Consider the following 20,592-nt stretch of genomic DNA (forward strand, 5'->3'; position numbering starts at 1 on the left):
AAATAGCTCAACAAAGGGAAAGTGAGATTATGATTGATTGGACTAATTCCTAACATTATCCATTAAAAGCCACTGATGATCGTTTATTATTTTGAATCGCATGTCGGATATGGAACCACAATAAGATCATCGAAATCGTTTTTATATACATTTTAAAACCATATTAATATATCTATGCTTCATAGAACTTAAAGTCGAAGTAATCTGTAATTGATTTTGAAACTTATCAAATTTAAGTTTACGGAAAAAATGTCGAAAGGAAATCGCAATCATTCCACCTACGGCACTATTAATTATACAACCGAGGAGGGTACCAAAAACTCATTGGTGCAATTTATCATCTTCTCTATCTACTTGATATGTCTAACGTTATCTAGCAAGGGATTGACAACCCATCAACAACATTATTTCAATCTGGGAATGCTAAAATCATTTAAAAGGACCTTTTATATGCCCGGAAATGTGGTTATTTCATTCGATAAGGTCATCACAATACCGGATTTCTGGAATTATATAGAGTACGCAGTGATTCCTATGCTTCATGGCGTCGTCTTTGATGAGACCGTTGATTGGAAGCCCCATTGGGTAACCAATAGACCAAATCTATATGGACGCTTATTCCTTAATGAAAGTGTGTTACTTCAACCACCGAGACTACGACAAATCCGTGTAAGGAATGACACCTGCTTTAAGCACATAGCTTTCGAGCGATACTCTGCAACATGCATGGCGGCCTACTCGAGTGACGCTGAGTCCAAAGAACCATTTTATAAGGGGTAAGCTACTCGTAATAGTCATCAATTCCAATAAGTCAATCCATCGTATTTACACATAAAAGATTAAATGTTCCATGTTTTGCCAGCAGCACTGAGTTTAAGACGATGAAACAACTGAAAGTCTCACCTATTAGGGGCGTGGTACACACCTATGCCAGCGGAGGCTATGTGCAGCAATTATCCTTTAAAAAGGATGTGAATGTGGGCGTCATACGACATCTTAAAAACATTAAATGGTTGGATCGTGCCTCGCGTCTCGTAGTATTTGAGTTAAAATTGATCAATTTGAATTTAGATCTACTGCAGTCCATTAAGTGCGTCATTTGCTCTGGATAATACAAAATAATGATAATGATCTTCAAATTGCAGAATAATTTTCGAGATAATGCCGACTGGCCTGATAAATCACTTGTATCGATCGCGTTGCCATTACACGGATCTAATGCCCCCTGCATCGAGGTCGCTTATATTACCATGTGCCTCTGTTGTGTATATAATTAACTTTTATTACACATTTGTCGAGATCAAGATACTTTATCTCAATGGTTGGAGGCATTATTTCAAAAAATTATCAATCTTCTTGATTCTGCCTAGAATATTTGTAAGATTAACCACATTACATACTTGCATACAAAATATTTAACTCTATTTTAACAATTTAGATTGTTCATACATCGCTTATGTATTCTATTTATATATTTTTCTATTATGAGAGATTTCGCGATGCTGATCGCTATTTTGATGCATTGGATTATGTAAACTACACATATTCGTTGCATCGGGACTCAATTGGAATATTGTTATTTTTCTCATGGATTTCATTGCTTAAGTTTATGGACTTTAATCCAGTGCTACGGACAATGGGATTGGCAATGCATATAGTAAAATCACAATTAGAATTCTCACTTAAACATACATATTTATATTATTTTAAACGATCTGTTTGTGGATCAAACTTTTCATTCTAGGCTTCCAGGGACCTGGGTGCATTTGCAATCATGTTCCTTATTGCGTTTGTTGCCTTTGCAAATCTGGGCTTACTACTTTTCGGAGGCGAGAATGTGAATTTTAAAGATTTTCCAACAGCTTTTATAACAATGGTGCGCATGTTGGTTTCCGATTTCGATTATTTTCAACTGGAAGAAGAATCTCAAATACTGGGTCCAATATTCTTTTTGACTTACGTGTTGTTAATATTTTTCGTATCAATGGTAAGCATCATTAGTTACACAGTTGCACCTATTTCTGCAGCTCTATGATATTGATATAATATATTTTCAGAATATGTTCCTTGCCTCTATCGTAATGTCTTATAAAACAGCCACAGCAACGATCGCTTTCAAGCCGTCATTTTTGTTGTACTTTGTTAGAAAGCAACTCTATCGGCTGTCTAATGGTATCATATCGGCTCCCCATTATCCAAAATGGGCTAATAAATATTCACAAAATAACTCACTCGATGAAAAAAAGCTTGATGAATTGTAAGTGACCAGATAACTTGTGTTAAATAATCACAATTACATTTCTATAATTAATTTTGTTTTATGACAGGAATATACGGAAGGAATATATGGAAATCGAGTCAGATTTGGATGTGTACGTATCTTTAGTTACGCAAATTATATATTTCAGTATGGGAAAACTAATGTATTACTCTTTTTCAGTTTGTTTGCACGCTTGGAAGTTATGCAGAATATCTTGTATCGTCTACATAATAATATTGGAGACATAGTAGCAAAGACGTTGACTGAAAACAAAAAACTAAATAAGAAGAAAATGCAAAATAAATAAGTATTATGCTTATATTAAATTGTGTAATTTGTCTTATCGTAAAGAGTTTTTAATTAGCATCTTCAGACATTAGCCATTATTGACTAAAACTTTCAAATGTACTTGCCAATTTTGAAAAGTAACAGCTTCTACATATCGACAACGGCAAGATATGTTCTAAAATATGGAATGCGGATATTCCGGTAAATTTAAATATGAGCTTCATCCATTTTTTGTGAGTATAAGTCAAACTATTCTCAGCGAGTTACCAAGGTGTCGCAAAATCTTATCAATTGGTGCTTTAAAGTGTTAAACATTGAGATTAGCGAGAAAGGCCATTCAGCAATTATATTTTTATTAGTGAACCTGCTTTTCACATACAAATTGTGCATACATTTGTCTTATCTAATAAATTTCATGTACACTTTCAGTACTGCCATGTCTCATAGGATGCTGGCCAAGGTGTTGCATCCACATAGTTGGGGAAACTATTAAGGAATTTCTTAAAATCTGGTGTGAACATCTCCTTGTGGTGAGTCCAATGACCATGCAGGCCCAGCTCCACTGTGGGTGTTTTCCAGTCTCCACTTGGTTTCTATAAAAATAATGAAATTTGTACAAGAACTACGATAACCATTTTTCGAGCTGCGAACTCACCTCAAGCTCCAGCCAGAATTTCAGTGGATCACCGTTGACGCCATAGGAAAAGTAAATATAATATGGGGGCTCAAAGTGCAGACGCAATGGAGCCTCGTGGAAGGACCAGCCCTCTACTCGTGCGCCATTCAGTGGCTGTATAAAGATGCCCATATGGTCGGGACCTGTAAGCTCCATCTCGAAACGTATTCTATGGGGAGTCAATTGCTTCTTGGACACGACCTTAACTGCCGGCAAAGTGCCCAAAATAGGCGCCGATGCGGGTATCCATAAGCCGCGTTCTCTGTGGATTACACATTTGATGTGAGTTCGTTATGAATATCATCGTAGTAGTGGTGCTCGTGGGATGGACCTTACCTAGTCTTGTGCCAGCGCATGTTGTACAAGGGATAGCCACAGAATGTTTCCTTTTTGCATTCCTCACGCACCGATGTAGCCATAGTCATGTTAATTACCTTATCTGAAAGTGGCAATTTAATCAGATAATGCAACTTTTCTTTTTCTCACTCATCCCCTTTCATTTATTTGGGGGAACACTTACTTTTCACCGCATACGTGCGTCTATCCTGTGGCATAATAAAGTAACCAGTTTCCGATTTCCGCACATTGTTATCAGCATCGTGGAAAGTGCGCTTAGCATGCTATTGAAAAATAAAGCGCAGTTCAAATTGTGACTTCGAGCAGAAAGCTAGCGATTCTTACCAACACGTTAAAGCGTTGCACACTCGTCTCCGGTCTGTAGGGGAAGCCCATGGGTGTCACGGCAATAATAATGCAGATCAGGGTGATACCCATCAGGGCGCAAATGATGGTCTTTGATTTGCGGAACATGTGTAGCAAGGGTACAATCATACCGCCAATTAGCAGGCCAACTGCAATACTGAATGCGGCCATAACTAGATCTGGATTAACCGTATCACCAAAGCGACCAACCATCGGAATAAAGGTGACTAGAAAGCTGTGCGAGAAGTAAGCAAAGAACAAAAACGGTGGCACGTAGCACGCCATGTGCGGTATAATCCAAAGAACATCTGCGGTGAAGAGAGTCGGAAGGATGGTTGAAGAGATTCCAAATATATTAGGATGTTCGGTTCTACTTACTGCGACGATGCAGATTGGTGGCCAGATTGAAGACCAGTCCCACCGTGTAGAACAAGCACGACAGCATGAGCACAAATGCAGAGCGAATACCACAGGTGGTTAGGACCAGAGTGAGCAGTGCCAGAAGCAGGCAATGGCAATGCAGCAGCAGCTGTACACGCTGCCCAATGGGGAAGCGATCCTGTGGAATTAAAAGGATGAGAAACTGTTGGGATTGAGTTAAACAATTACTCACAGTCGCCGTATAGTGGAAGTAGAGAGCTGGCACAATGGCCAGACCAAAGAAGAATGGACAGAAGTAGAGACCTAGGAGCAGCCAGTTGTGTGTGAACCACGAAAGAGGCAGATGCACAACATCCATGAACCAGCTAATGAACAGGGTTAGACAGAAGCCAGCCACAACTCCCAGGATGAGCAGAACGAATGTGTGCAGAGTACGCTTGAGCACCTTCTCCAGCTTGATGCCGTTGTTGTTGGACATTAACTTTATGGCAATGCTGCAGATAACAATCGCAGCGATGGATACAACCACATTGAGAATGATGCCCTCCGTTTCCGAGTAGAAGACCAGGAACCAACCCATCACATCGTAGTAAACTGTGTGTCCCTGGGCGTATTTCTGCATAGAGACTGATAGATTATTCTCCAGCAAAAAGTGTTGTCAGCTGTTGTTGCTTACCGATGTATCCTCCAGCTCTGGTGCACTGGAAATCTCGCGGACGAGAGCCAATAGATTGTCTCCAGTGTTTTGGAAGCTGCCGCGCGGAAAGATCTCTGCACGATCATAACGGGTGTGATAAACATAGCCATTGTACTGATATGCCATGTCCAGGCCGGGCACAGCACCATGATCACGGAATATGCGGAAGTCGGTGTCGGAAGGTATAAAGTTGTGCTGGAACATTTCCTCGGCCATTGTCGAGGCAAAAGGATGCTTGATTGCACGGCGATAGCTCTTCATTAGCCAGGGATGATTGGGGCCAGACTGGAAGAGAATCTCACGACCACCATTGCCAGCCGAATCCAAGTTGATCAGTGCTCTGTCGATCGAACAAAAGAGAAGTTGTTTAGCTCTATTTTGGATTTGAAACTGAGATTCGTTACTCACTTGCAGTTCTTGGCCCACTTGTGCTGCGTGATGAAGGCATGCGAGGCCTGCAGAGGATTCTCCTCGGCACCATTGAAGAGGAAGACAACAGGATTCTTGAGTGGATACTTCGATTTGGCCAGCACACGCATCGTTTCTATCATTGAAGCCACCATGGATCCATCATCACCAGCTCCGGGACCTGCTGGTACCGTATCGTAATGACTGTTGACCAACACATAGTTGCTGCTGTTGGTGCCCTTGGGACTGATCTTGACCACAATGTTCTGGATGCTCTGGTACATGTTGACGGCACCCCAGTGGATGTAGCTGCCAGATGCCACTTGCACGTCCATTTCAATGTCGTGGACGGCGCTCAACTCAGATCGCACCTTCTGCATGGTGCTGCTGATCACCCTAACCGAGCCGAACTCATTCTCCTTGCTGCCGACGACACGTGGTCCCAAGGCTACCAGACTATGCAGAACTTGCTCAGCACGCTCGGCAATGAAACGATCAGGGTATTTGGCCTCATCCTTGATTGTTAGTGGGCGTGGCAAATGGTTGGAGGCGGGTATCGAGATGGAGCAATAGATGAGCAGCCAGAAGGCAATAAACGCCGGAGCCCAATACCATTTGATTTTCTCGCGGCAAATGAAGGCTCTCTCGCAGCCATTGGCTCGCTATTGGAAGAGAAAAATGTGGGGCAACAATGGGTTATTGCTTCAAGTGGTTACTCTGCTTGTTATTGGGTGATGTTGGTTCAAGATAACCATAGGTGAATCAGTTTTTAATTAAAACACATTCTACATAGCGGGTTGAGTAAAATGTGTTAATAGTTCGATTTAATCCATCAAAACTTTATCTAATCAGCGCTCCCAACATATTGCCCACTGTGTCTGTGCTGTTGCTACCGAAATTTACCGCCTCGATAAAGCCCCTGATGGGAATGCGACGGAGTCTGGTTTTGAGATTGTAGCTGCCTCAGCTGAATATTAACAAAAATACTCAATAAATTCGTTAGTTAAACATTGCGAACCGAGTTAGCTAATCTTATCAAGCGAATATCTACAAAATATTTATGTCAGTCTATTGCACGCTCTTTCGCACTTTCGGCACTGATTCTATTTGAAAGGGGCTACTCGAGTACCGATTGCCCTTCACAGCTTACCTCTTCGTCATCCAGATGCAATTCACGCTGTCTCAGCAGTGGATCTGCATTGGTCGCATCTGTTGTCGGCGTAATAACGCGACGACGCACTCTTTTCTCACTCATTCGAAGTCTTTTGTTATTGTGTGTATCTCTATATGTAACCGGTCTCAACGGAACTACTCTCTATTTGTATGCATATACTTAAATATATGAGAAGCGACCTCTGCTCTCGCTCTCAGTCTCTCTCAGTTGTTCGCTCTTTAAACTGCGCGTAGTGCGAACCAGAATGAACCGTTCGAATTGCGCAGAGGTTCTCAACTAACTCAACGGACTGATGATCGTCCGTTCGAAGCGTTTGAATATTGCAGCCGATACCGATATGTGTGATATCTTATCTGAACTGGCTTCGGTTTCCCTCATTTCGTCTGAGTTGCACGCTATCGAGTGAGCCATATGGATTTTTTTTGGTGGCTGAGAGTAAAGTTATTGTATCAGCTGAATGATTTCCATCATAAGTTTTTATGGAAAACATAAATTTAATATTTATAGAGTTTAAAACAGTTGTCTGAGAAGAACGGCAGCAGCTGCAACTTTAACTTTATGTATATTAAACTGAATATATACATGATTGCCAATAACATTTTCAAGTGTCCGGATACAGAGTAATTCAATTTATTAGCTTACGTTCAGCTGCGTCTTTTTTAACTTTAGAGAGAGTCTTACAAAGTTGAGCTCTTAGTGCGTATAACATACTTTAATGCAGTATGTCAAAGTTGAACAATGTTCCTGCAGCTGCATTTGTACGACCCTTGTATTACGAGTAAAAGTTTTGATTGTTTATAATTTGTACCTTTGCAACTTTTTCCTCTGCTTCGCTGCACATTGTAACTCGTCCACTTGATGAACTTGATGCTGCTGTTCCTTCAAGACAGCAACAAAGACTAACTTAATCTCCATATTAAAGCCGCTGTTTTAGCGTCAAACATTACTCAAACATTACTTGAGTCCAAAGCTAAAAAGGCGGCATTTCGTTAATTATTCACTTGGCTCAGTTGCTTATGCAATCCACTTTGCGATTGACATTCCATATTGTATGTGTTTACTTTTATAAGTGTACTGCCTAAATAAACAATACGATTTGTTTAATAATAGACGAGTCATCCATGAGTTTTAAATATGCATGAGAAATTAGAGACAAGTGAATTTGATGGGCCCATAAAAGTATGCAATGCTTTTCAGTGTCTGAGTGCAGTTAAAATTTATAGCATAACTCAGAGATGAGTTTAAATATGTATTTCATGCAATTACAATCAATTGCATACTTTTGGTCGTCCATTTAAATTTAAGTGCCATTACATACTTTCGGGCATTGGTAAATTTATAATGGCACAATATATATATATATATATATATTACGTACACGCACACATGTTGTCATTTTGGCCTAGAAATGCACTAATTTGCTCACATTCCACGCAACTGAGTCACGCCCTTCTAACTCCCGGTGCAAACGCAAACTGATGTTGTCAGTGTACATACACTCGACAGAGGCCTAAAACACGCAGAAACACACACCCACACACACACACAGGAATTGAGCGGCAAAACCGTAACGTAGAAATTACGGGGGAATCCCGAGTGCCCTATCCACTTACCAGTGTCATTCAACCTGAGTGAGAAGGAGATGGCAAAAGCAAGCAAACAGACACACTCAAATAGTTGGCTGGTAGTATGTGGCTGTACTATTTTACTCTCGAATTGCATTTTGTGTGTGTGTGTGTGTGTATATATACTTCATGTATTCATTCATTCATGGCTTGTGCCACACAAATTCGTAAACAAATTCATCGGAATATTGGTCAAAATGAAATCGATAAAATGAATTCACTAAGTGAATAGATGTATTAATAACTGTAAATATATAAGCGTCGAGAGCAATGCCCAATTCACGTATTATCGAAGATGGGTCATCTGCTTGAGCACAAATTACTCAATCGAAACTTTTTATTAAAATATTTGTTATTTATGCTGGCCTCTATTTTAAGTCGGATTCAGCGCGCCGACGCTGATTCTCTCTCTCTCTCTCTTTAAGGCTCAGAGAATGTGATAGAGGGAGGACGGATAGAGAGATAGAGAGAGAGAGAACGAGACTGAGAGAAAGAAAAACACCGGCAAGCAGTAGCAGTCGTATTTGGAGCAACGCTGACAGCGATATCCCCTGCGACGCCTGGAAACAACCAAAACAAAGCCCAAAAATTTGTGTCAGCTGCTTTGATTGTGCTTCTCCATCCTGCTGGGCCTTCCACTCAAATTCGCGCTATTTTTGCACTGTCCTGCTGTGTGTCGCATGCTTCGTCAACGCTCTTTGCCTGCACACACACACACACACACACACACACACACACACACACACAAACAGCACACCTACATATGTCCATGGTTTTATATAAACATATACATATACTCTCACTCAGACGCTTTTTGGCTCGGCAGTTTCATTTGATATTCAGTTCAGTTCAGTTGAGTTTAGTCGTAGTTGAACGGTCGTAGCATTAGGTCGTCTCGTCCTGGGCAGCTCAGCAACGTATAAAAAATGTGCTACTGAAACGCAAATCACACACAAAAAAGTAAGGCAGATACGAGCGCGTGTGTGTTACTCAGAGTGTGTGTGTGTGTGTGTGCTTCCTGTGCTAGTTTGTGTTTATAAGCAAAGCATGGGCCATAAAATGTTGCTACCTAGCCAAAAAAAAATTATTATATAATTGTATTAAGCGACATAGAAATTAGTTTAAGCCGAAATTGTGTCGTGAAGCAGTTGCCAGAGCAGCTCACAAAATAAAAATAAATAATAATAATCAAAAAATACAAAATAATAAAGAAAGAAGATAACAAATCAAATTCGAATGTAGCATAGACTTATGCGCTAAATACACCATGTGAGTTTCGGTTGTTGTCTTTGCTAAACGCCCTGCTTACTCTGCTCCACCCCCGATTTGATTTGTTTATTGTTTCTTTTTACGTTTTACGCTTTTCATTGTGCGTACCACAAGCTATTCCGTCGGTGTTTTGCTCTTTTTTCCCCCGATTGTATGAGATATGCATGTGAATTTGATGCATACGTCGCCCACTTCTCTATGTATTGTATTTTCAATAAATAATACGAGGAACTGTCTTTCGAACATTATTTATTGGTTTCTGGGGAATTTGATTACGAAATTAGAATTAAATTTCTTTATTTAGAAACTCAATAAGATATGCTTTTCCACATATAGACATATGTGTCTGCTGAAAAGGGTATTTAGCCGTATTTTCATTTGTGCGCGTAATAAATGGCTTTACACATTTGTTGTTATAGGCCATTCACTTACTTACTGCGCATTCTATGACGGATGATATCATTGATAGCATTCCATTACTATGGGGGGCCCAGTGCACACGTTTGGTCAATTGAAACTGGTTGGAAGCAGGTCGTTGGCCAAGCGCATTATCATAACAATTTGATGGTATTAGATGTGCTTATAGCCATATGTCATATACATTTGTATGACATACTTACACACATGTGCGTCATTATAAATGCCGCCGCATAGAATTTGTTTTTATGTCGTCAAAGTCCACAGCATAAACACGCAAATACAAATACATACATGTATAAAACCCTAAGTCCTACTTACAAACTTTGTGACCATTATGAAATGTGCCGGACAATGACACAAAAGCGACTAACGAAATATAAGTTGAAAGACAAAACAGGGAAACACGAACAGTTGAAAGAGATTTCGCAAAGGGCCATTGAACAAAAAATAATAACAAATTTACCATTTAAATCTAGACTAAAGCAAACACACAAATTTTTGCCAATTTGGGGTCTTAATGCTCACTGACGGGTATTTATTTGAACTACCAATTTTAAAGAAATTTTGAGGTTTATTTCTTTTTGTTTTCTGTTTCAGCGTGCAGACAAGTCAAATAAAAAGAACTCTCTACGATTAATTGCTGTGTCGTTTGTTTGCTCACGTGTTTGTTTGTTTGTTTGGGTCCTTCATTAGCTTGAAGCCAAACTTTATACAATTTAAATATTAAAGTAGCAGTCCCATATCATATGTATACAGAAAGAGAAGTAATAGGAAGCTGTCAAAATACTCCAACAGTCATGTACATGCCGCATGGATTAAAATTTAAATAGAATACAAATTAGGAATTCACATTTTTCTTTGTAGCCGTGAGCCAGCTATGCAAATGTAAGGGTATCTAACTCCGATATGAACACAGCTGTCAATTTCAAGTGGCAGCCATTGTTGTGTTCCACATACTACCAGCAATCATACGCACTGTGTGGCACAGTCTCGCGAATGACAGGCTGAGAGGGACAGGTGGGGCAAATGAGGTTGTCTATGCTTTTTAATGAAGTGATGTGAAGCATTTGCTGATTTGGCAGTGATTTACAAGCAGCTCCTTGACGCCACTCCAGATGATATTCCCCAGTCGACCCCCAACCACAACCCGTCACCGAGGGCAGCATCAATCAGGTGCGTTAGCTATGCATCAGTTGCCCTGGTAATTGCTACAATTTTGGATTGTTATCTAGGCAACAGAATAAGCTTGATTGCACGCAAACAAACCTGCACTGCAAGCAGCGATTTTGAATTTCACAATAAACTGCTGCCCCTCTCATCTGTTGACTGCTTTAAGTGGAAACCTTAAAGTAGTTTATTGCATTTTTAATATTGCCCCTTAAGGACAAGAGTAATCAAAATAAAAGTTTCGAGCTTGATACCGTTTAAATTAAATGTCGTTTTCTCAGACAAGCTCAAAAAAATAAAAATACAGAAGCAAAGTTTCGATGCATTTTATTTTCCGGATCTTTTTTTTCTTATTTTCCTTTGTCCTTATATCATTGTCCAGTGCTTTTACTGAGCTGGGGTGTTTAATTAATTAAATGTCCACTACTGAGTCCTCGACAGGTATGAAAGCAAAGTAAAGAACGAAAAAACAGAACACTAGAGTAAATGTAAGAAAGCAACGCCTTTTAATGTTTTATCCACAAGATTTTCATTAAAATGCAATTAGCAGGGAAGTTTCATGCGTTCTATCCATATTTATCCTTCGATACTTCATCAGCGTAAGAGTGCTGAAAACACTTGAGGAATATTTCAAAAATTAATTGCACAACTTGACATAAAAGGAATATATATACAAAAATAATTTAAATATGTGTAACTACAATTATATATAAATGCTGAGACAGTTTATAAAAATGTTTACTGAATAGTAATCAAAAATTAAACAAATTCATTCAAAAGTATTTTATTGCAGAACAGAGGACCATAGAGTCAAGAGTCAGAATCAGCAGGCGACACAACCATTCAGAAAGGAGAAGGGTAATTGTGAAGCTAGAAAAATGCATTCTATATTGCTGGCAGCAGACTACTCACCAGGGCAACGACTTTGACTGGGACAATTCATTGCTGACCGTCAGAGCGGGAATATTTAGTATTCTTTGCCAAGCGCATAAATAACTTGTTCTGTCCACGACTTTTGCTGTCGAGAGAGCAACGTTCTGGAACTGCAAATTAAATTTTTATCTTTTATTTGGGACACTGCACTGGCGTTTATGATAATGGGTAATGGGGCGACCATTAAATACTGCAGACAACGTTGTGCATTGCCGAAATGTCCTTGTAAGTTTAAAGAAACATCAACAGTCGGTCTCAAATCGCTACCGTAAACTGCGTATCAATGTTGCCTAATGGCGCAGTTTAAGTCACAATCTGACCTGGATACGGTGTGGTTTTCCTCTATTCCATCGATCCTCGGCGCACTCATCAAGTCATTGTGTAGCATAAAAGCGAAGCATAAGCCGCAAGGTAGAAATGTTTTTATCTATGCCATGAAAGCCAACAACCACTTTTGATTGACAGCCTCATTCAATTTGTGCGTCGCCGGTATGTGCCCCTCCCATTTGCCACAATAGCTTATTGGGATTGTCTGGCAACTGTTTTTGCCAATGTAAACTGGGACTGTGGATGGAAGAAAACTAAAAAGCTAAAGCAAGTCATTCACAATAAAAGATACTTGAGCAACGTGTCGCAATTGGATTGTGCGTGGGCTCCTCCCAAGTGGAATTCAGTCCACTTTCCTGCCGCCATCCCACTTACACAGCGGCAAGAAACTTCATTTGTATCGCATTTCAGTTGTCATTTGCAGTCTGGATGACTTGGCGAATTCAGATATTGATATGACCTATTCATTGAGCCGGAAAGGCAACAACAGAATCATGAATCCCAAGTGCTGACTAAGACCAGCTCTGGCATTATGTCTCTGTTCTAAGACAGTATTGCTAATAGCCTTGAAACTGTGCGAAGTAGTATATGCCATACACTACAATCTAAGGTGTATATCCTTTAGTCCAAAATAAGTGATGGCAGCAGTTTGTTAGCGCTTGGCTTAAGGCCAGTATATTAATGTATAGAGCCAACTGCGTAATATTCTCTTAATTAGGTGCCTATTAGATGCCAGCTATTGAGGCCATGAGGTAAAGCAGTATGTGCCTGTGTATTTGTTCCTATTAAAGTTTAATTTCGGGGCATAGATTTACCGCTTGTAAAGGCGAAATCAATTGAACTGTAAGGAATGCCGAACTCTGTGCACCTCATTTCCCATAGACCACAAATTGCGTAAGCACTTAGAGTACAGATGTGTGTGTGTGTGTGTTTGTGTGTGTGTGTGAGGGAACATGTGTATCTGAAATTGTATTGAAATCCTTTTAACGCCATATCTAAAATTTATGTGCTTGCCAAATTGAATTATTGTGCGAACTCAATTTTGCATGAAATGCGCCAGAGCTGTTTGCTTACTCACTACTACGTGAGGCGACTGGGGAGGGGGCTGTGTGGGTCTGCCACGCCTATCAATTTAATGGGCCTGAGACTTAACTGTAGCATATGCAGCTCAGACCAACTTCATTTCATTCGATTACAGTAAAAGTATGTCACTAAAGAAATCAATTATTTAGCAGCCTAAACTGTTCGACAGAAGACCTACATGAAATAACCCCTATATCTATAGGGTTAAGCCAATCTACATATTTGCATTTGAGTTCAATCAATAGTTCATCAGGGAATTGCAATTTTAATTGATATTAAAAAATATATGTATGGTATTGTCTCTGTGGCTATCACAAATTACAATAACTAATTAATAAAAAAACCGAAAGGTTAATCAGTTGATTAAAATATTAATTAAATTTTGCGGGCAACAGGATTATCCTAGTCTGCTGGGGTATGTAGTAATTGACTGTAATTAAGTTTGCCCGGAAATTTGTATTTTTATTCGCTTTGTGGATTTTTGACCAATGGGCCAATTTAATTTATGGCAATAACTTTTCTCTTGTTTAGTATACCTTTTATGCTGTCGTAACTCTAGTTTTGATTTATGAGCTTTAATGTAACGAGACAGAAGAATGCCTTCTGGCGGCCATATAATGGTTAATAGCAAAGAATTTTGCACTCAGAAAATGTAAAACTCTGTGTTAATGGAGGGTTCTGCTTTTCCGCACAAATTTGTTTTCCAACTAATGATTGCTGTGATAAGGCAAACATCAATCACACCTGCATTGTAGCAAGCTATACATAATCGTGATAATAATAATCCATGTCAAGGCGAATCTGTGAAATGAATACAAAATTATCCAATGATGGCGAAATTATTATTGTTGTTATCGGGTATTTGCGTGGCTCTCGCCCGGAGTTTCTGCTGGTGTCGACGCCAACGTTGCGTATGAGTGATTATATGTTATACATTATTAAATGCGTGCAGTGATAAATCAATATTAATTTTATACATTTATGGAAGCACAAGTAAAATACCCTAATTGGATACATTCATACCAAAAAGTGTAAAAGATTAATATGGAATTCCTTTTAAATGAAACTTAAACTGTATTCCGATGGTTGTATTTCAAACCTTACCGACCACATCATATCGGATAAAAATGTTGTCGTTTACCTTGATTTGACGCTTGTACTAAATTCGATGGAAAAGGAAACTTTTTTTGAAATTTATGAAAAGTTAGGAATAATTCATGTAATTGTAATGCCATAAATTGCTTGCTTTCTAATAGAAATATAAAATTACACAGCTGCTGCTGAGGCGTAACGAATTTGCCACCATATCACTAGGGTGTCCGGGTGGCCTCAGTCTCTGCCGAACATTAATATTACGCTCATTTCGTTGCAGCAGCAAAACGCGTGAGTCAATTTTTGGTGTTTTCCCAAGAATAATGTAATATTGTTGACCTTGCCGACCACTTGAGACTCACGGAAATTGTGGCCAACAATTTGGCTTCTTGGACTTAATAACGAAAAGTCACCCACCAAGAGGTGGGATACAACAAACAATGAAGAAGAGCAACTGTAATAGAAATTGTCGTTTAATGTGCGCGGGATATTTGTAAATCTGCAAACAGTGAATAAAGCACGCGCTGCGTATACGTAATATGAGAAAATAATTGCGCAGCCAGCGTCAACAACAATGGGAGTAAATTGCTTTTGAAACGCAAAAACACACCCCAGCACACAACCACAAACACACAAACAAGCAATGATGAATTGCAAAAAAGATTTTAGAAAATAACCACGTTTCATTTAACTGCGTTCCTCCCCTCATTTTGTATTCGGCAAAATAGGCATTTGCCTATTTTCGGTCACATTCATTGTTGTTGGTTAAACAAATTTGCGGTAACCTGCCCTTCAACTGCCTTCCCTAGTCAAACAACCAGACCAATAAAGTCAACGATTCTATCGGCCAACAATAAATCATGATCAAAAGCCTAAATTAGTTGATTTAAAATGTATTTCTCTGAATTCCCGATGTTTGTTTTTGCTGCTGAAATCACAGACTTTTTCATAAGTATGTTCAGGTGTTCAGTTGAAAGAACCGGTAATAAGAGCATCCTTTTGGCACAGAGACAAAACGTGCAACTGTTTTTATTGCTGACTTTGCCACTGGCATACAAAAAGTGTCGTAAAAAACCAAGAGCAATGTGTGGGCGTATGTCTGTATGGAGGTGTGGTGTGAGGACGTGGCAGGTGTGCCTTGTATGCATATGAGACATTTGTCAAGCTTGTTTATGTTTGCCTGCGGCTGTTAAGAAGGCAACAGCTGTCACTTTCCACATTTCATACCCTTAGTTCCAGAGAAGAGGATACTGACGAGGTTAATTCCCAGCTGACTTCTATGGCATACCATATTGTTTAGTTAGTTTTTGGACTGCGCATGTATATTAATTTTTTGCTTTGTTTTGTTTTTGGTATTTCTTATTAAAGTATTTGTCTTTCGGTGTGCCCCATTTTGCATGGCAATACAAAAGGCAGTTTGTCACATTGCACAAATCCTTGAGTTGCAACAAAAATAGCAACGGCTGGTGCCTGGGGGTGAGAAGCGTGTGGCAAGCACAAGCCAAAGGATGTAGGCTGGGCGTACTTTTAATTACTGGTTGCATCTTATGTTTCGTTGCACTTCTTCCCTCTACATCTCTCTGCCAAATTGTCAAAAAAAAAAAAAAAAAAAACACTTTTCACAACTATATTTCTAGGGTAACCGTAAATTTAATTGCCAGTTTTCAAATTGCTTCGTATTTTATCATCTAAGCAATTTTTAAAATCAAATTGCGGTGAGTAAATTGCCACGAAACTATCTCTTGGGGCTTTTACGGCAAAGAATTGCATTGCACTCAACTTTTTAGCATTTTAGCTTAGTATTTATATATTTTTATTTAATATGAAGCTTAATAATATAATTTTATACTAATCAAATGCTACTCTTTTTTTTAACAGCTCGATGCGACTGATAATTGAAATGGATATCCACTGGCGTTTTAGTGAATACGAATTTTGTAGAATTTTATAAGACTTAAGGGCGGCCCTCGTCGAACCTGCCCACACAAACGGAAGGCGTGTCAGCAAGTTGTCCAGTAGTTGAATACCAACATATTTTCACACACTGCACACACAGCTGCGATGGTTTTTGTGTGTGTGTGTGTTTGTGTGCGCTGATTGAGGCAAAACTTTGTGGCATCATATCAATTTCGGGTGGCCACATGTGCGTGTATCGGAAGTAACTAATTAATATTCGTAAAAAAAGTGAAAAACTTTTAGTTTCGTATCATCGCAAACTAAACTTATTGATAGAAATTCGATAAAAGTTAAAGAACTTTCAAGGAAAGAGGGAGAGAGAAAGAGAGAGAGAGGGAAAGAGAGTGTGAGAGAGACTTTACACTGTCCGCGATTGCAGTTGAGCGCCGCAGGGTTGCAAGGTGAGCGGCTCAAAGTGCTCTGCGGATGCATTTCATTTTGAAAGGGGTCCGACAAAGACAATACGGAGGGTTTACGGAGTGCATTGGCCCGTTTACGCAACAGAACGGGCCCCTCAATTCCACAGCCGCAACCCACTCCGCCAGCCTCACCATTGCCCACCAACTCCAACTCCATCGGCAGATATACGACCAGCGCCCATCAGCTGCCGCCTAATAGCCCACTTGCTGGACCACACCCTCAGCAACAACAACAGCAGAAGCAGCAGCAAAAGCAACAGCAGCACCAGCAACCTTGCCCGCATCCAATCACAAAGCCAACTGCGGATCGAGGAGTAGGAGGACGTGGAGGTGGTGGCTTTAATAGAGAATCAGCTGCTGATGGAAACCAAATCAATGGACTCACTTATCATGTGAGTACTATTTCATTAACCTCACTTTATAGGCCTTGTGGCATGTATATATAGTCCCGCTTATAGCTTCAAAATTGACTTCACATATTATCCAACCACTCAATATTCTCCAAAGCGGGAAAATTGCTCACAAGCTCACAATTTGAGGTGTACGCAATTGTGGCTAAACAGATTATGACTGTTTGACTTAACACTAAAAGCACCAATCGCTTTTTATGATATATCGCTATATCTAATACAATTTTACGCTGAAGGATAGAGTAAAATGCATGTTTATTTAGGAAAATACAAATTATCATATCATCAATGTTGAAAATGTATTTATGTAAAGCAGTCTACGAGTATACTATATTTCATGGTGCTAGTTATCTGCACAGATTTAAATGTCTGCTGTAATTTGATTTGAACAGACTTTACGGAGGGATTGGAAAATTGCTTTCTGACGCAGTAAAAACAAAAGCAATTTAATTGCTTAACAACATTTTACCATTAGACTTAATTGAATCGGCGAGCCAAATAATTACGATGAGTGGGTGCTGAAGAGGCCACCAGACACCTCTGGCGAAAAGGTGAGCAGATAAACAGGTGAATATTAAACGCCAGACACAACATGTTAATGAATTTTAATGAAAAATAATGAGGATTGCTTGCCAGGACACAAAAGCTCATGCATTGTCATAGCATAGACCACTTCAAAGGGGTAGCGTCGTGGCAAGGACATGGAACACTTTGCACCATCAGTTTGGATTTTGCGACTTAATTATGGCGCCGTTTTACCTGTCGTCCCACTTGCCGCAATGTTTTGCGTGCGACACACAATGGGGTTATGTGAATTGAAGTGAAGTGAAGTGTAGTCAAGCGAAAGTGGGCCGTATGCGTGGGAAATAATGAAATTCTCATTGGGAATGTGTCATGAGCAGATGCAAAGTTGCTAACACGAATGGCAACTGGGAAAATCATCCATTCTTTACATTTGTATTCCCACCAATCTGATACAGAAACCGATGAGGAAATGAAAAATATACATTGATATCCTGGTAATTTTCTATGTCTCCAGTCATGTTCTTTCGGAAAGGCGCCGGAAAGTGTGCAACATTCCAGATAACTTCATTTTGGCATTAAAAAGATAAAGATGGTTAAAGTTGAAATAAATATAACTACAGTTTCAGATTCTTGTCCTTTAGGGGATTTGTGTCAAATTAAAAGCTTACTTTGGGAAATTCAACAGCTTCAGTGTCAGCTGTTATTAATTGCGCACTCATTTCATCAATTCCTCTTTGAAATGCTGTTTCTGTTAATTTTCCCGGGAAGTTACTTATTATATTTTCATACCCATTTAACTTGCCTCTCGACTCTTATGAAAACCAATTAATCCCAAAAACAATGTTGATCAAGTGTTTTGTCATCATCATTGCAAGTTGTTTTGGGAAAACAAGTTCAAATAACTTTATGTCACTTTAAATGCTTAAAATGGTTAGAATACACAAAACAATAAATTATGTGCAAAGTGGTAAACACTTTAACCAAGAACGCAAACAATTAATAATCAACCCTCTGTAACTCTTGTAAAAAGGAATTTAATTCTGTAGTAGTAAGAATATTTAAGAGGATATGAAAAATATAGAGTATAGAAAAGATATTATCTCATAAAGCTAGAAAGTATTTCTATTGAATAATAATACCAAAAAGAAAGCAGATTAAATGCCAATTCCAAAATAATGCGATTTGCTTAGGTAGCCAAGGCAGCAATTTAAACATTCATTCATTCGCCAAATGTATGTATTTTGTATACAATATGATTGAAATTCCGACTAAAAATGTGAAGGAATGAATATTTTTGGAAGAAAAAAAATGTATTGTGCTGTTTTGTCACGCTCCATCTGCAATTGGCTTAGTTAACGATGACAGTTATAGTCGGCAATTGGAATTTGAATGTACAATTTCGATTCACTTGTTGTAGATGACAGAAGGATGCGGCTCATCCCGATTGCATTTACTTAAGCAAATTTGAAATTCCTCGATATGTATTACTCTGGAAGGCAGCCTTCAAATCTGATTGATTGATTTAATTGAATACCGAGCATTTTAATTAAGTTATGCGAAACGACAATCCATATCTCAATAGCTGCATGTAAAATGCCAATCGCTTATCTCATAAATCTATTAACGGCACCATTTACTTGACAAGCAAATTTATTGTGCATATTTTACGGCGCCAATCACTATTGACAGCAGCAATAAATGTTGTGGCACTCATATCTAAAGTTACATATATCTCGCTCATATATCTCACATCTTTGTCGCACACATGCAATCCATTTCAATCAGGTGAGGGGGATGCAAAGGAAGCAGTGTCTTCAGGTTCACACTTTATCAAGGATCAAATAACATCAAGAATTTAGCTCCAATAATGCACTGGCACACAGACAGCACACCAACTTGAATTGTCCCGTTTTCGAAGGGTAAATACTTATTTGCCTTAGACGGCGTTGACAGTTTGCTTTGATCCTACCTGGTCCTACCTAAGAGTCCCTGGCAACTTGCTGCCTCTTTGATTTATTTGATTGACGGGTGCAACACAAAGTGCCGACAACTCCTCCTCTGACACAACCAACAAATCCAAAAGATCGCACGCCTTATTGGCAAAGGAACAACTTTTCTTGTAGACAGTGTGGTTGCCGCTTTAGCAGCTTGTTTAGGTGATGCAAACATAAATTTCTGAGGAATCCAGGTAACTGTTCAGTATCTTGAATGTAAATCGTAAATAACCTCATCAGAGTCAGTAATAAGCATGCCGAGTTCTAAGTCTCTTTACGATTTCAATGGTCGGAGGTCGGAAATGGAATTGAGTTCCAACGCCAGATTGGGGCTTTGACATGCAAATTGGCATGCCTTAAGATTTATGGCCATAAATTACAATAAAATGGAACACGTCCTTCGCCCTAAGTCTCTTTGTCTGTGTGTCTGTATATCTGTGGCATAATAATCATGGGCGGCCTGAGTTAATTGACGACACATTAAATGGTAATACATAAAATTGTTTCTTGGCTCAGCCGCGTAATTTGCTGGCGCAGAGTGCCTCAAAGCGGAAATTGAATTTTAAAAACTTCGGCGAGCCCATTACATCGAGGACTTAATAGGCTCCCTCCTGGGCGCCGATGCCTAAAGGCTTGCCAATTTCATTCTGCCAGTTGACTAAACTTAGCCAAAGTTAGCAAGCAATGGGGTCGATAGCGATGCGTCATCTGGGAAATCCAAAACCAAAAACATTATATACGTATACTTTAAAGAAGGATGGGTGGATGGGTGGAAGTGGTTGTCAA

General features: G+C 39.3%; 3 protein-coding genes across 5 annotated transcripts in view; 2 read left to right on the forward strand and 1 right to left on the reverse strand.

The window, feature by feature from the left end:
• Window positions 1-196: 196 nt before the first annotated feature.
• On the forward strand, window positions 197-2,576 carry LOC116805048 (polycystic kidney disease 2-like 1 protein). Of its 2 annotated transcripts, none has more exons than XM_032734830.1 (8): window positions 197-776; window positions 866-1,090; window positions 1,146-1,377; window positions 1,439-1,657; window positions 1,745-1,987; window positions 2,058-2,257; window positions 2,328-2,372; window positions 2,441-2,576. In XM_032734830.1, exons 1-8 carry the CDS (start codon window positions 250-252, stop codon window positions 2,565-2,567), a joined length of 1,818 nt encoding a protein of 605 aa, XP_032590721.1. In that variant the 5' UTR covers window positions 197-249; the 3' UTR covers window positions 2,568-2,576. The 2 variants fall into 2 exon arrangements, with proteins under 2 accessions (XP_032590721.1, XP_032590720.1); XM_032734829.1 differs by having other exon boundaries at window positions 242-776; window positions 863-1,090.
• A 292-nt stretch (window positions 2,577-2,868) lies between these two features.
• On the reverse strand, window positions 2,869-7,442 carry LOC6559603 (endoplasmic reticulum metallopeptidase 1). Of its 2 annotated transcripts, none has more exons than XM_032734518.1 (10): window positions 7,395-7,442; window positions 5,413-6,074; window positions 4,984-5,344; window positions 4,540-4,923; window positions 4,305-4,485; window positions 3,906-4,234; window positions 3,745-3,844; window positions 3,561-3,663; window positions 3,204-3,486; window positions 2,869-3,141 (listed from the first exon to the last, which is right to left on the reverse strand). In XM_032734518.1, the coding sequence occupies exons 1-10, from the start codon at window positions 7,425-7,427 to the stop codon at window positions 2,974-2,976; spliced, it is 2,604 nt and encodes an 867-aa protein (XP_032590409.1). In that variant the 5' UTR covers window positions 7,428-7,442; the 3' UTR covers window positions 2,869-2,973. The 2 variants fall into 2 exon arrangements, with proteins under 2 accessions (XP_032590409.1, XP_001986159.1); XM_001986123.2 differs by lacking the exon at window positions 7,395-7,442 and adding an exon at window positions 6,563-6,869.
• A 9,656-nt stretch (window positions 7,443-17,098) lies between these two features.
• The window catches only part of LOC6560984 (histone-lysine N-methyltransferase 2D), a 39,437-nt gene continuing 35,943 nt past the window's right edge, over window positions 17,099-20,592 (forward strand). Inside the window, exon 1 of the mRNA XM_032734803.2 lies at window positions 17,099-17,269. The gene's annotated coding sequence lies outside the window, so the exon portion shown is untranslated. The remainder of the gene's footprint in view (window positions 17,270-20,592) is intronic.

This window comes from Drosophila grimshawi, unplaced genomic scaffold, assembly GCF_018153295.1.
Source record: "Drosophila grimshawi isolate 15287-2541.00 unplaced genomic scaffold, ASM1815329v1 contig_1367, whole genome shotgun sequence".
Lineage (NCBI taxonomy): Eukaryota > Metazoa > Arthropoda > Insecta > Diptera > Drosophilidae > Drosophila > Drosophila grimshawi.

Bases quoted from the DNA above. Each gene is read 5' to 3' on its own strand.
- LOC116805048 (XM_032734829.1), top strand. From the start codon at position 250: ATGTCGAAAGGAAATCGCAATCATTCCACCTACGGCACTATTAATTAT. The intron at 1,378-1,438 runs GTAAGATTAACC...TTAACAATTTAG, and splicing joins TGATTCTGCCTAGAATATTT to ATTGTTCATACATCGCTTAT. The intron at 1,658-1,744 runs GTAAAATCACAA...TTTTCATTCTAG, and splicing joins TGGGATTGGCAATGCATATA to GCTTCCAGGGACCTGGGTGC.
- LOC6559603 (XM_001986123.2), bottom strand. From the start codon at position 6,667: ATGAGTGAGAAAAGAGTGCGTCGTCGCGTTATTACGCCGACAACAGAT. The intron at 6,075-6,562 runs GTAAGCTGTGAA...CTCTTCCAATAG, and splicing joins TGCATCTGGATGACGAAGAG to CGAGCCAATGGCTGCGAGAG. The intron at 4,486-4,539 runs GTGAGTAATTGT...TTAATTCCACAG, and splicing joins ACTTCCACTATACGGCGACT to GATCGCTTCCCCATTGGGCA.